This window comes from Wasmannia auropunctata, unplaced genomic scaffold (assembly GCF_000956235.1).
Source record: "Wasmannia auropunctata unplaced genomic scaffold, wasmannia.A_1.0 LD335903.1, whole genome shotgun sequence".
Lineage (NCBI taxonomy): Eukaryota > Metazoa > Arthropoda > Insecta > Hymenoptera > Formicidae > Wasmannia > Wasmannia auropunctata.
In genome coordinates, this window is record NW_012026987.1 from 1763663 (window position 1) to 1777245 (window position 13583).

General features: G+C 41.1%; 2 protein-coding genes across 3 annotated transcripts; one reads left to right on the forward strand and one right to left on the reverse strand.

The window, feature by feature from the left end:
• The first annotated feature begins 338 nt into the window (after positions 1-338).
• On the forward strand, positions 339-6645 carry LOC105455363. Of its 2 annotated transcripts, none has more exons than XM_011698636.1 (8): positions 339-518; positions 1736-1912; positions 2809-3006; positions 3344-3448; positions 4204-4420; positions 4551-4791; positions 5019-5218; positions 5635-6645. In XM_011698636.1, exons 2-8 carry the CDS (start codon positions 1799-1801, stop codon positions 5763-5765), a joined length of 1206 nt encoding a protein of 401 aa, XP_011696938.1. In that variant the 5' UTR covers positions 339-518; positions 1736-1798; the 3' UTR covers positions 5766-6645. The 2 variants fall into 2 exon arrangements, with proteins under 2 accessions (XP_011696938.1, XP_011696939.1); XM_011698637.1 differs by lacking the exon at positions 339-518 and adding an exon at positions 526-1485.
• On the reverse strand, positions 6326-13537 carry LOC105455362 (translation elongation factor 2). The gene is made up of 14 exons (XM_011698635.1): positions 13393-13537; positions 11844-12058; positions 11552-11745; positions 10692-10900; positions 10366-10599; positions 10148-10261; positions 9803-9949; positions 9368-9608; positions 9017-9184; positions 8439-8728; positions 7965-8174; positions 7703-7885; positions 7337-7594; positions 6326-6975 (listed from the first exon to the last, which is right to left on the reverse strand). The coding sequence occupies exons 1-14, from the start codon at positions 13393-13395 to the stop codon at positions 6907-6909; spliced, it is 2535 nt and encodes an 844-aa protein (XP_011696937.1). The 5' UTR covers positions 13396-13537; the 3' UTR covers positions 6326-6906.
• Positions 13538-13583: the final 46 nt, after the last annotated feature.

The window sequence follows — 13583 nt, forward strand, 5'->3', positions numbered from 1 at the left end:
GATCGGGAAATGAAATCGGCTTTGAAATGGATATCCATATCGTTCACGTTATCGTCTAATGGCAAATCCGATCCGAACAGAGTGATAAAATTAAATATAGGCTTTAATTAAGCTTCCCTTCTCTTCGAATGGTTATCAGCGGCCTCCCGGATCCTGCCTTCGAGATCGTCTCAAGGTAATGGGCGACGGCATACACGCCACACGGCGATACGCAAATTCTTAGTCTCTTTTTTTTTTGCATCATTAGTCGTGCGGTAAGCGAGCGTCGCCCGCGCAGCGTTACCGCGGCGTATGCCGAGCGTATAAAGCGATAATGTAACGCTATAAAAGCCAGATAAGAGACATTCGCGAGTCTTCCTACCCGCGAAGACCGCGAGCTGTCAGTCGCGCATCGTTACCGGGACGTGCAGTTGTTAGATAAGATATATCGTTTGTGCGAGTGGTCTTCGCGATTGTTCTCCATTCGCAACGTTCTCCACTCGCGATCCCTCGTCGACGCGGAGCCCGAAAGAAGTCAGGTAGACGCGTACCGTTGAAAATTCATCTTCTTCTATTCCTCCTGTCTCATGCTATCTTTTTGCATAGCGGGCTTATCAGACTGCGCATACATATTGAAGATTGAAGACTGCGAGTTGGAGATTCAGAATTCAATCAGTTGGAATGAAACAGATTAAAATTAAAATTATCTGATTGATCAAGTTCTAATCGTGAATTCGCAAATCTTAATCTTCAATGCGTAGTCTCATATGGATATTTCTAGACTTACAATAAGTGTAGTAAGGCTTTTGCTTATCGCTCTAACAATTAGTCTTATAAGTAATTAAACTGCGACGTTTTTTTTCAGCAAAAAGTGTTTCCAACGTCTTAAGTCGTAATTCCTAAGCACAAGCTGGTCAGATCGCAACTGTAAATTTTAAAGCTTAAAGCAAATTAACATCACAGCTCAGAATTTAGAGGCCAATAAAGACCTATTGTAGATCGGATTTGAAAATCGCAAAAATTGAAATTGATAAATGCTTTATTTTCCATGAAAATTATATCGAAATTATGTTGAATGAGTCGGCGACATTTTTGCGTAACCGGTTTCCATTAATTACAATATATGATCTCATAATATATGCAAGAAATCATTCATATGCCGCAAAAAACTGGAAATTTTCAGCGTTACAAAAAAAAAAGAGGAAATATACGCCTGACGTAGAGATAGGTTTGACGTGAAAATTATTTGCAGCGAGATCAATCCGAGTATCAATCGATTTAAATCAACCAATACATTAGAATCTATATGAATATAATCAGTATAATCATCAGTATAATCATCATATTAACATATTTGCATTGAATGAAACCTGTTACGGATAAACATCTTTATCGTTTAGCGTATTTTTGTTCTAAGACTGTGTTTCGATACTGCCAGTGTTGAAAAATTTATATAATACGCATAATGCTAGCTAAGTGCGAATCAATACGTGACTAAAATATATGGTACGATACAATCATCTTTCGCGCTCCGACTGCTGATTTAATTTACAGCTCTTAGTATCGATCGTGTAACTTTTTCTCTAGAGTGAAAACGTGAAAAGTGAAAGTTTTTGCCATTAAAACGAAATTATTTTTCACTTTCCACGTTTTCGCAATAGGGAAAAATATTATCTGAGTATCCTGATTCATCTAACTAACGCACTTTTATAAAGTGAACGTTTTATAAAGTATTGTATTCTGTGCCGTAATCCAGGGTTGAATATCGATCGAGTTAAAAAGAGGAAGCAAGCAGGCTTTTACTTTCCACGATACAGACATGGCAACTACCGAAACGTGCAAAGTGAAGTCGCCGATTAAGAACATAGGCCGCAGGAATGTCGTTCCCATAATCCACGTTCGAGGAACGCACTACGAGATCGGCTTTGACATCGTAAGGAATAGACAATGTTTATTTATTCGATTGCACCACGGTAGATTTTGCATAATGTTCTTTTCCAAATTGAGCGTCGTCTTTCCTCGAAATCTTTTAGAGTTCGATTAGAAATTATTCTTTACTGTGTTCAAAGTCTTTGAAAGGTTTTGAGGATAAAAAGATTTCGATGAATTTTGTGTACATATAATAATTATCTCGTATTTACAGCAATTCTACGTCATTTTAATTTTATATGTAATAATATATTGTTTTCGATATTTAATGAATAATAATAATAACTATCATTTTCATGTAATAATTACCGTAGCAGTAATTAATTAGCGTATAATAATAAATATTTCAATTCTTGTTTCGAAATTCGATGTCACTTTTAATGACATGTCACAAATCAAGCATGTTATGTCACAATTTTTTTCATTTTTTCTGCATTTCTTAAATGAAAATAATACTGCAGTACGAGAAATAAGCATATATGTCAGCGGACGATGTAATATACAGTGACACCTGCATTCGCATAGAACATGAGCGGCGCAAAGCACGCGTGTAAATCACAATCGCCAATGCGACTTGGCACTGCATTGCATTTGCAGTTTTCTCGTGTCTAATCCGAAGGAACGAAGTCCGATATGTCACACGCGATTTAAGAAGGTGCTGCAGGTAGCTAATCTCTGATCGGCACAAGTGCGAGATAACGCATGAACGGAGAGACAGCGAGAAAATGAGAACGGTCATTGGTGTGACATTCACCCGGATTAAATTCCTGTTGTTCTATATTTATATGTATATTTATCACGCTGCATTGGCCAATGTGTCACGCCGCGTGCGTTCGATTAAATTCTCACGTTCACGAAATCCGCGTTCTCTCCCTCCTGTTTATTTTTTCTTTACATTAGGGACACACCTTCGCCAAGATGATTCAGGATTTCGTGGACATCTATCAGCCGCTGAACGAGATCTATCTGCCGCTATTCGCGACCGAGCAGGGCAAGAAGGTTTACGATGAAACCCTTAACGCGGTCAAGAAACAGTTCCCGCAGTACTTGAGGGAGATCGAGGGAACGGCGGACGGCGCCAACGTGCCGTTTTACAAAGTACGAAAAATAGCTGAATAGAGATAAAAAGAGATTAGAATTCGTCTTGAAGATACAATTATTTATTAATTATTAACAGTAAAAACTTGGAGTCGTAAACTGAAATATGTAATTACGATGGGGTTTGATTAAGAATTAATTAATTAATTAAAATAATTTTCTCTTAAGCTCTGCAAATTTCTGTTGTTTTATTTTCGCTTTCAAATAAATCGAGAGATTATTGGGGTAATAATTCCATATAACAATTGAGTAATTACGAGGATTTTGGTTTTGTATGAATAATTTTGAAATTAAGTTAAAATAAATTAATAATTAAAGCATAACATAATTGGTGCAGCTGTTTCTGATGCATCTGGACGATATTATTTCGAACGTTACCGGAACGGAGGGAAACGCACTTCCAGTTGGTTGTTCAACCATCATATGCAACCAGCCGGGACATGTAAGATTGACAATATAAATCAGTATAGATTATAAATCTCGCTACGTATAATAAACTCTCTTTTCCAGGCGAGATAAATCGCGAACTTTTAATTCTTTTTGTGTTATTTAAACACGACATCAATGAAGATATGACAATAAAATAAGCAGCGACGATAACTACGACAAATAATTACTACATCGGATAATAAATCGAGAGTCAACTTTCCTCCCGGTAAACTCAGTCGACAGATATTTAATTTTTCTTTGATGTGGCGTGTAATTACCTGTTGTAGCAATTATCTTCGCGTTATCTCGTATTTTAATCGCTGTCGTAAAAACGCGAAAGTTAAATGCACGTGTAGCACTCGGATGATGTCAATTTCGTTTTCTATGAAAAACAACGGTAATAATACCAGAATAAATTATCAATTTAGCACAATTTCCTCCGCCGTAAATCTCTTCAGAACATCACGATTATAGTCTTATGTAACCAAGTACGAAATTATAGGCTCACTATGACGATATTATCTTAATCGTATTCGCAAATAAATCGTAATACCGGAACATACCAGAACATTAAGTTCAAAAATTCATAATTATATACTGCATATGTATAAGACGTTTTTCTATTTTTTCTCTGTGATTACTATTATTTTATCATCTTATTCTATTTATTATTTTATTACGTTACGCGAGATTTATTTTATTCTTATCTCTTTTTTTTATGTGTTGCTTGATTCTGTTTCCGTGACGCGCGCTTGATGGAGAATACAGGAGATCTTGGGTCACAATGAGGATGCCGTCAGAGAAACTTTAAACTATTGGTACCTCGTGAATGCTCACGTTATCGAGACGGGCTACAGAGAGGAAAAGTTCACGTCACTGAGCTACGCCGGTTTCCTGCCGGGCTACACGATGGGCTACAACCACCACGGCCTCGTTTACAGCATCAACACCCTCAGCGCTGCGGTCCTGCGATCCGGCAAGACTCGTGAGCTTTATTTCTTTGTGTATCGAGCATCTTTATAAGTCAATCGTTATATATATATAGTTATTAAAAAATTGTAATACTTTTACATTCTATATTTCGTCCTCTAATTGAAATCTCGTTACGCGTACAGCGCGATATTTCCTGACACGCGCGCTGCTGGGCGTGGAGAACTTCGTGCAGGCGCAGGAGACGCTGAGGAACGAGCGTTACGGCGCGGCGGAGGGCTTCTCGGTGAACATGACGTTCCTCGCGCAGGAGGGCGACCGGATGTTTCACAACGCCGAGGTGGGCCCGGCCGAGGCGGGCGCCAATCGGTCGCAGCTCAGCATCCTGACCGTCAGCCCGGGCGAGAATACCTCGCATTGCAACAAGTATACGCGATGCCCACATATGCGCATAGATTTGCATATGCATAAGAAGAAAACATTCCGTTCTGCGAAATGACGCGGTTACTTACTTTTCCCGTTCTTTGAAGAAGACATTCTTTCTCGCCTATCTCTTGCCCCTTTTTCCAATCGTATAATACGCGAAGCGCAGTATATTGAACTAATAACGCATCATATACTGGATCTTTATCCTGTGTAATGCACTTCTCCAGATACCTACGTCTAAAAGTGGAGGAAGTGGAGGGGAGGATCATAGAGAGCAGCAACAGGAGGATGGAGGTGATTTCGAAGCATCCGCCGGTGGAGTGTCGCCAGGATGTGATCGATATACTTAGCGATCAGACGGGCAAGGATTACAGGATCTATCAAGATTTCGGCAGCGATGATGATGAGATCAAGACGATTGCCACTGGTATGCCTATAATAAGGAAATATTCGTATTTTTAATTTTTTTTTATTTCCCTTCAATTAATTAAAATTGATAACGAATATATGACCATTAATTAGCAGGAACATCATGCATTAATAAGATACGATGAGATATTATATATTGACGAATATTTGTTAGACAAAAACGATTATCGGAAAAAAGATCACGTCACATTTATTTAAAAGTTTCCTGCTGTTACGTTCGAGAAATATTGATTGAAATCTTGGCGCACGTACTTTTCAAATCTCTCATTCTTCTTCGATGAATCAGAACTCGCCTAATAGAATCGCAAAGATGAATGAATATTCCGAATGTAAATTTAAAAAAAGAATGCGTAAAAGAAATCGCGGAAAAATCTTGGAAGACTGTTTGCAAACCTTACGATTTATCTATTTCAGGCATCTTCGATTGCATCGAGCGTACGTGGTCCATTTACACGGACATTCCGAAGACCAACGAACCGATCCTGGTGATACCTATGCAGCTCCGAGACTTCGCGGCCCCGCAATATAACAATACAAAGAAATAATCTTTTTTTTTTTCGTCTCGCACGAATCGCAAAAATATAGTGTATAGTATAGTGTACAGTTTGCCGTACTGATATTTTTTTAGATAAAAAAAATTGATACGATCTGGCTATAGAAAATATCAGGATATACAAAGATATCGTGTCGCGATTAAGATATAAAAGAATAGCGCGTCATTAGAAATTAGCAAAGTATTAATGTACAGAGAAAAGATTCATTATTTTGCTGCATATAAATGACGATTTTATGAGATTAGGAAACTATCGACATCTCAATAGCCTTAGTGAGAAAAATGACTAAACTTTATTAATACTCTTCATTATGTAGAATGACTCCGTGCGAGAGCGATTGATTTGTAATCCTAGTTCGATTCTTATTTCTCATGTTATGTATATGCCTCAGTTTATAAGAAGTTAATTGAAGAGTTGAAAATTAAGAATAAAGGAATATACGATGTAAATTGTAAGATTAGTTTCGGGAATAATACATTGATACGTCATGCATAATAATAGTCACTACATTTGCCCATTAATCAGGCAGAGGAAATAAAAGCTCACCGCTATTCTATTTCGTAATTTCAGCTTTAATTTCTTGATATTTTTCGTAGTATGAGTACATTGTGATGATTCTCTTCCTTTTTAGTATTAGTAGCTTCCGGGAACCATTCGCATCCAATCGGTTGAAAAGTTCGCAATGTAACGTAAGATACTAAATTCCAGTAAAAAAAAAAAGGCAATCTAAACGATTATACAGAATCATTTTATCCTTTAAACAAAAATCGGCGCGCGAAAACGCCGTGTGATAACAATTATAGCTTACTCACCCAAATATGCTAAAAAACATAAGCAACCGGTCGATCTTGTTACCGCTCTTAATTAAATAAATGTACAAAACATGCCGCCCCACTTTTACACGCAGATATAATCCGCATATTCTTTTTTTTTCTATTTCCTTCGTTACAATTACATTTTTTATTATTCTTGTTCGTATTTATAATTGCATGTCTCTCACGGATGATTGCGCGAAACAAAATCCATAGTAAACCGACGTTTTTATGTTGTAATTGTATACAACTGCTCCAGCAATATTTAATCGAATTACAATATTTAAATAGATATTTAAATATGGTGCGCGGACTTGAGGTTACAATTTGTCAAGGTATGCGTTCAAGTCTGGGAGACCCTCCTTCAATCCCTTCCTCTTGCGTGTGTCCTGCGAAGAAAAAAAAAACAATTTTTATCGACATGTCGATTTGAATACAATTGCGATAAGTACAATTATTTCAAAAATGTTTTGTTTGTACGAAAAAAATTGTACGTTTCCCTATTCAGGTAAACCAGAATGGACTACTGGAACACCAAAACTAAAAAACGCTTTCTTTCCCACGAGATTAAAAACAGCGACGCACTGAATCGTCGCCGCCATCAGTTATGCACGTGGTAAGATTCAGGAATTGATTAGCAATAAAGGAATCTCGCTTTTAATCAATGAAAAGCCCGAAATTTTGTCTCAGGGATAAATATCTATTAAAGTAGAGAAAATAAGGAGATGAAAGAATCGCGAGTGTACATACCTGCACGACTTGGTAAGGTCGAGTGGTGAGTTCCATTGGGTCACCCGGCAGGATCTGCCAGTGATCGAACACGCACTGTGGGAAAGCCTGACCACCGGTGTTGGAGCGCAGATCGGCAGTGAAGCCGAAGGATTCGTTTACGGGAAGGTACGCTTTAACTACGAACATAGGAGTACCCGCCACCTGTTGTTCCTCGAACACGTGACCTCTCCTACGATTCAGCACGCCGTAGATACCACCGACCGCTACCTCCGGGCACTGCAAAAAAAAAAGTTTCGATATTTAGATATACAGATATCCTGTCAGTTATTTTTTTTTCACTACAACTCGTGTATGAAATTGATGGTGTCACGATTGACAATTTACCTGAATTTCGCATAAGTAAACGGGTTCCATAATACGGGGTGAGGCAGTGAGAAGACAGGCATAAAGGCAACGTCTTGTGGTAGGGATAATTTGACCACCACCTCTGTGGATCGCGTCGGCGTGTAGTGTTACGTCGTGTATGTTGAAACGTACACCTCTCAAGTTCTCCTCCGAAAGCACGCCCTGCGGCAAAAAAGTGAAAGTGAATTATCGCTGAACGTCATTAAATGCGCGTGCACTCGATGATCCAGATATCTCTTACCTCTTTCGTGGCCCATTGGAATCCAGCTACCACAGAGTCCTTAATTTCGTTGAGGTACTGTACACCCTTGGTGCAGTCGACCAGTATGTTAGGTCCGCTGCCGTCAGGCCCGAAGCACCAGATTTTCCTCGCCTCCGTCACGTCGTAATCGTACTTCTCGTTCAAGTAACGAGCGCGCACTTTGAAGTCATCTCGCGGATTAACGTCGCCCTGCAAAGTCACATTGAGAAAGATTAAAATTTACTTTCGGCCAAGCATCGAACTGACAACTTAAATTACCGCGCTAATTCTTTCTCATTTGGATATTAAATAGTACTTAAGATTTTACGATGTATCGTCAGATGGAAAAATTTAAATCACAGGGCTTCATAACCCAATGCTCATAAAAGTTTCATCATATTTCGTTCAATTTTATTAAAAATACTGCGGTATTAAATTCCTTAAAAAAATAATAAAATAAAAAATAAAACTTACGCTGTCAATGTCCTCAGCGAGACCGTCTGGCATCGGACAAGCCATCATGAACAGACGATTGTGTTTGTTCGGCGATTTCGACAAACACATTTGATTCGACTGTTCGGAGATCGTTTCTCGGTACGACACGACGGGATCGGACTTCTTGATCGGGATGCATGCGTGATCCTCCTCCAGATCCTTCAGACAAATCTCGAGATGCAGTTCTCCGGCACCGGCGATGATATGCTCACCAGATTCCTCAATGATGCACTGTACCATAGGATCGGATTTCGCCAAACGTTTGAGACCTGTCGAATTGAGTACAATTAAAATCACATGAACGAAATAAATAATATTTAATAAGATTTAACAATCGTATCGTCAGATAGAAAAATTAAAATCATAGGTCTTCATAACCCAATGCTCAAATAAATCTCATCATATAAAATCATATTTCAATCTTGTACAAGATTAATTATAAGTAATACAAATTTCAAGAATCGATGTTTTAGTATCATAAATTTCCAAATCACAAAATTGATTTATTCTTTTTAGGCTAATAATTTATCAAATATAAATAAAGCTGGAAAACTCACCTTCGACCAATTTTGGCAAATCAGCAGGATTTTTCGGCTCGACCGCGACACGCACAACAGGCGACACAGAGAACTTCATAACTTTCATGTTGTGCGCGTCCTTGAACGTTGTGATGGTACCGGTCTTAACCAAGAACTGATCGACGCCGACAAGACCGCAAATATTACCTGTGCAAATTAAATTAGTTGCAACACACGAATGTACGATCAATTAATTCTAATCAGCGTTTAGCTGAATCAGCTGGCCGTTCTATTTGTCTATCACTAGTTAAGTCAGAACAGGTCTGTGTAGAACAATCATCATGTGCGCAGGCTGGAGATAAGGGGAGCACCGCAGATCTCGATACTAACCAGAAGGCACATCTTCGATAGCTTCAACGTAACGGCCCATCATCAGGATGGTACGCTGGATAGCTTTCTCGTACAGATCCTCCTTCTTGCCGGGTTGGAAGTTGGGTCCCATGATGCGGGCCTTCATGCCGGTGGACACCTTGCCCGAGAACACTCGGCCGAAAGCGTAGAAACGTCCCTTGTCCGATGTCGGTACCATTTTCGAAACGTACATCATCAGTGGTCCATTTGGATCGCAGTTCTACAAAAAATGATGACTTTAATTAATGAGAGCGGACTCTCTCGATAATTCGATTCTATAATACGATTCTTCTGTAAGTCAGCGTTTCGATTTTCCCTCATTTACGTTTCAGTACAGGTCTGTGAAATTTTATATCATCACGTGTACTTGTATCGTTTGATACGTGTGTCGAATATTCAAAAGAAATCGCAAACCTTAATTCCAATGGCAGCTTCGTCATCGAGCGGTCCTTCGTACAGCATCTCCATGCGGTATTTTTGAGCAGTTACAGGAGACGGCAAATGAATGGCAATCATCTGAAGAAGAGCCTCTCCGGCGGGCAACCATGTTCTCATAACGACCTGGAAAAAGTCGTGCGACACGATGAGAAAACATTCTAAAGAAGATAAACTGGCACGCGGTTATCGGACGTGTCCCTCAGATTTAGCGTTCCCTCATTATAAATCGGAAGAGGTGTCAGAAAAAAAAGCCATGAAACTATCATCATTATGCGCATTTATACCGAATATAATCTGTAAACACAATTGAAAGAAGTCTACCTTCAACAAAGCTTTTCCATCCTTGTCCTTATCCTCGGGTTTCAGCACGATACCCAGCTTCTTCAAAAGATTGTCTGCCTCTTCCTTCTTGTAATTCATAATACTATCGAATACCTGTAAACAATTTTTCATTCTGGTTATCAATATATTTATCTCACGGCGATAACGCAAACACAGCTCATTTTACGTAACGTTTAAGACGATGAGAGAGACCTTACCTTATAAATTGGATCTAAGACGTACATGCAGAAGGAACGTTTGTTATCGGTCTCCTTCTGTTTGCTCCACTTCTTGGTCTTGGGATTGAAGAAGGACTCGCCCCACAGTCGGTTCATAAGTTTCACCACGTCGATCTTGAATTTCTCGGCATACATCTCGGAGAATTGTTTTAGGGTGAAGGCCCAGCCGTGGAGGCCAGAACCAAAGCCTACAGAGCCTTTGCTGGGATCTACCTGTTTTGTAAATAACAATGATTTAAATAATTTAATGATACGTATAACGATTGTTTTTTTATATATATATCAAAAAAATATCTTTCACTTACTCTAACTTCACCCATAGGGCCGTCGTCGTCAGAGTACGTTGCGATAATAACGTTAACGTTTTCAACGATACGCTGGAAAGTTTGATAGAGATCTTCGCTATCGAGCTGGAGTTCCAACAGTGCACGGTCCATCTTGTTCATGAATAAAACGGGCTTGATACGCTCAGCGATCGCTTGGCGCAGTACGGTTTCAGTTTGTACGCATACGCCTGAAGAAAGGAAAGGAGCGAATAATTACAATCACTTTTCTCACTTCAGAAAATCGTCGATGTTCTACTTGTTTCTCGGGTAGGAATCTTATTACTGCAAAACAGTATATAAATATATTCCAAGACGACATAATAACCTCAAAAAAAAAAAGGCAATGTAGCATTTGTATCGTAGCGTGTTAATAACGGACATAAGGATAGAGGTCCACTAACAGCGTTTAGACACAATTGCTTTTTTTTTACTCTTCTTCCATTGCACTGTCAACACTGTCAATGTATGCCGGCCAGTTTGTGCAAACCAAACGGCATACTGCAGAGTAACCCTTGTGTGCTGGAAGACGATCTGACCGATCGCGGCAAAGAAACATGGGTGGTACAGTCGTGGACAGATCGATTGCAACATTTTTTTTTATAGGTTTCAAAATTCACTAATATTTTGCGAGTGCGAACCACGATTCGTATTATACTGTCTCTAAATTAAAGATAGTACGTGGTTCGCATTTGCAAAATATTAGTTACCTATAAAATATATATCATGTATATTAAATATATATCAGAAACTTATAAAAAAAAAAGTGTCGCAATCAATCTGTCCACGACTGTACAAACAGGAAAAAGGGGAAGAAAAAATACGTAAAAACACATACATACCGGATACGCAATCAACAACAACGAGAGCTCCATCTGTGACACGGAGGGCGGCTGTGACCTCGCTCGAAAAATCTACGTGTCCGGGCGAATCGATCAGGTTAATTAAAAAGCCCTTCTCGTCTTTGTCGCGCTGATCGGGATTTTTGATAAAGACTAAATCTTTCTCATCGAGTTCGAAGTACATGGAAATAGCGCTAGAAAGGGAAAGAGAGAGTGGTAAGCGATATTAATTGCTTGTAGCGGTAATGTAAGATTCAAAGGGTGGGGTGTGCCACGTTGTAACGCAACTCACGTGGATTTAATGGTGATACAACGCTCCTGCTCGTCCTTACGCGTGTCTGTGAACCGGGTCTCGCCAGCCTTTGCGCCGGCGATAATACCGGCCTTAGATACAAGGGAGTCGGTCAGAGTTGACTTTCCGTGATCGACGTGCGCGATGACGGACATGTTCCTGATGTTCTTCTTCTTGTCCATCATGGTGCGGATCTCGTCTACCGTAAAGTTCACCTGCAACACAGCAAATGCTTCAGTTTTACGGGGAACTGCGCGTTGCATCTGTTGTCACCATATAGTAGAAATCGATTAAAATTAACCGGCGGATTTAAATCCACGTGCGCAAATGTATCACACAACATACAAACGTATCATATAATCGACAATTCGTCCGATAGCTCGATTCGCTACGTACATATAATTTTTCACACGACTATTGCAACATATTGCAACATAGGGAAAAACGAGTTCTTCGTAGATAAGATTTTAAAAATATGTTTTCTGCAATACATGTAGGATATTTAATCGCGTTTTGATCCCCGCAAAGGCGAAATACCTTTGCAATAGTCTCTAACAGTGACCATATTGAAACGTACGTCTCGCACAGGTGGGAAAAATATCCAACCGCCCGGAATCGTCTCGAATTAATATTACAGAAAAGAAACTTATCACCATTGTCCAAAGTGCAATTATATATTTATAGAATGTTTCATCTTTCAATACTCGTGACGTACTTTATGAAATCACAAAGATCTCTCTCTTCACGTTCGACACCGAACTTTCTCCCGCGTGCCTCTTTTGTTCCCTGAAATCGACATTCGCCAAAGAGAGTCCCGAAAGGGAAGCATATTGTCCCGAGATAACATTTCCAACACACGTTGCCCCTCGAGCGTTAAAGGGGCACGCGAGGCCCACCACGTTGCGAGCGCAACGGCGAAACATATTTCATCCGCTCGGGCCGTCTCGCGACGATTTTCCGAAGCTGCTGAACGGCCGATAGATTTTCCTGCGCGCAGATTTTCCGATCTCGGGAGCGTCGCGTCGTCATCCGAGCCGACAAAGGACCCCCGGAGGAGAGCAGCGTTGCCCCGTTGGCCCCCTCCCTCCCACTTCCCTAAACGAGCACGTTGCGTGTTCGGCAGCCACGCGAGGCGCACCATGACACGTTGCGAGACATTTCCGCTCTCGCGGGGAACACGCCGCGGACCGCCGCAGCCGACGGCGGAATTTCTTCGGGTTCGCGCGTGTCCCGCGGCGAGAACGTCCCGCGACGAACGATCCCGGGCGCCCCGCGGTCCCGGAAACCCGGGTGGATCTCATACGGAACGAGAATTGCGCAATCCGGAGTAATCGCGCCTCGTTGCAGCGAGATGCGGAACGAGCGCGACGGGCAACGCGGGTTACACGCGGCGGGGGAGGGTGTGGGACCGCGCGAGGAACGGAACGGAACGCCTCGGCGCGCACACGGGCCGCGCGAGGGATATTAGGCGAAAAATATTGGCGGCCGCGCGAGCCCGCGGCCACGCGGCCGAGGACCGTCGCGACGGCGTCGCGTCGCGCATACGTACCATCTTGGATGTTGCCCGATTGCCGACGGCCTGGTGGTCCGAATTATACGTGCACCAACTATGGCGGACTCCCTCGGAAAGAACAAGCCGTCCGCCGCGAGTGCGAATGTCGCCCCTCTTAGTGCGTGAAGGGAGCGCCGCGCTGCGGCGGCGCGCGCGCGGCCGCACAACACGGCACCGCACGGCGCCCT